The 1,311-nt window shown below is 33.5% G+C and overlaps 1 protein-coding gene across 1 annotated transcript; it reads right to left on the bottom strand.

The window, feature by feature from the left end:
• Positions 1–288: 288 nt before the first annotated feature.
• On the bottom strand, positions 289–888 carry LOC128597333 (prefoldin subunit 5-like). Its single transcript, XM_053607638.1, has one exon. It carries the CDS (start codon positions 866–868, stop codon positions 404–406), a length of 465 nt encoding a protein of 154 aa, XP_053463613.1. The 5' UTR covers positions 869–888; the 3' UTR covers positions 289–403.
• Between the last annotated feature and the right edge of the window lie 423 nt (positions 889–1,311).

Here is a 1,311-nt window from a genome sequence, read left to right as displayed (position 1 = left end):
TCTGTCTCAAAAAATAAATAAATAAATAATAAAAAATAAAAACACATCTTACTTTTTTGGTAAATTTATAGAATTATAATATATGCAACATATAGTATGTAATACATATATTATCATAATATGTATATATAGTAGTTATGTAATATATAATATATACACATGTACTACATAGCATATAATATGTAATATGTAGTATATAATATGTATAATTATTGTATTACCATAATATGTATATTATTATAATGTGTATAATACAATTCATTAGAATTTTGAGTCTTTTTTTTTTAATCTGTCCAACTTGCATATTTATTGACATTAGGAGACCCTACACCAGGAAGCCACGCCCACAGAGTCCCAGGTCCCTGAAGCAGGATCCTCCCTGCCCCATTTCTGCAATAAACTCTTAGGCTTTAGCGGTCGTCTGAGCTGCCCTCAAGGCTGTGAGCTGCTGAATCTTCTGGCTCATCATTTCCATGACAGCCTGTTTCATGGCATGTTTCTCCTGGAGAGCTGGCTGGATTTTCTCCATCTGCTTAGTAAGGAAGTCTATCTTCCTCTTGAAGAAGTCCTTGGCATCCTCAACTGTCTTCTCTACGTAGTAGCCAGTTCCCACATCAATGAGCACATGTTCCACATCATGTAGCTTCCCAGGGACATACATAGAACTTGTCAGAGGGACGAGTAATTCTTTCCCTTCGTTGCTCTTGTTCAGCACGTTCAGACAATCCTTGGCTTCCACATACTTGGTCTGTACCACTTTGAGCTGGGCAATGGACGTGGACAAGAACTCCACTTCCTGGTCCAGCTGATTCTTGAGCATTTCTAGTTGCGGCAGATTCAGCTCAGTGATGTTAATCGACTGCGCCATGTTGGGAAGGAGGACTTACAAAGAGCAGAATTTTGAGTCTTAGTAACCATAAACTTCAGAGAAAACTTAGGAAGCAAGATCTTGGATTATTGAACACCTATCAGTATTTTATAGATGAAAACCACTTTCTGATTTTTAGAAACATGTTTTCCCATAACATAATTTGTATGTGTATTAATACTCAAAAATACTTAGTCTTTTTACCCCCATTATATTCTGAAATTTTAAACAAATTAATCTTTAAAGAAATTAAAGAATAAACATATTTATGTTCAATAATTTTTTCAATTTGTATCTTATTTAGAAATGACCTTTATATTATCCAGTATTTTAAATTTAACATAATTTTAAAGCTTCAAATTACATGAAAAGTTCATTTTAAGCATCTATCCCTTTTACCTTTACCTAATTTATTTTTTAGCAGTTCACTTAGATTACTTTTG

The sequence above is a fragment of the Nycticebus coucang genome, chromosome 10, assembly GCF_027406575.1.
Source record: "Nycticebus coucang isolate mNycCou1 chromosome 10, mNycCou1.pri, whole genome shotgun sequence".
NCBI classification, from domain to species: Eukaryota; Metazoa; Chordata; class Mammalia; order Primates; family Lorisidae; genus Nycticebus; species Nycticebus coucang.
This window is presented reverse-complemented; position numbering and strand designations above follow the sequence as displayed.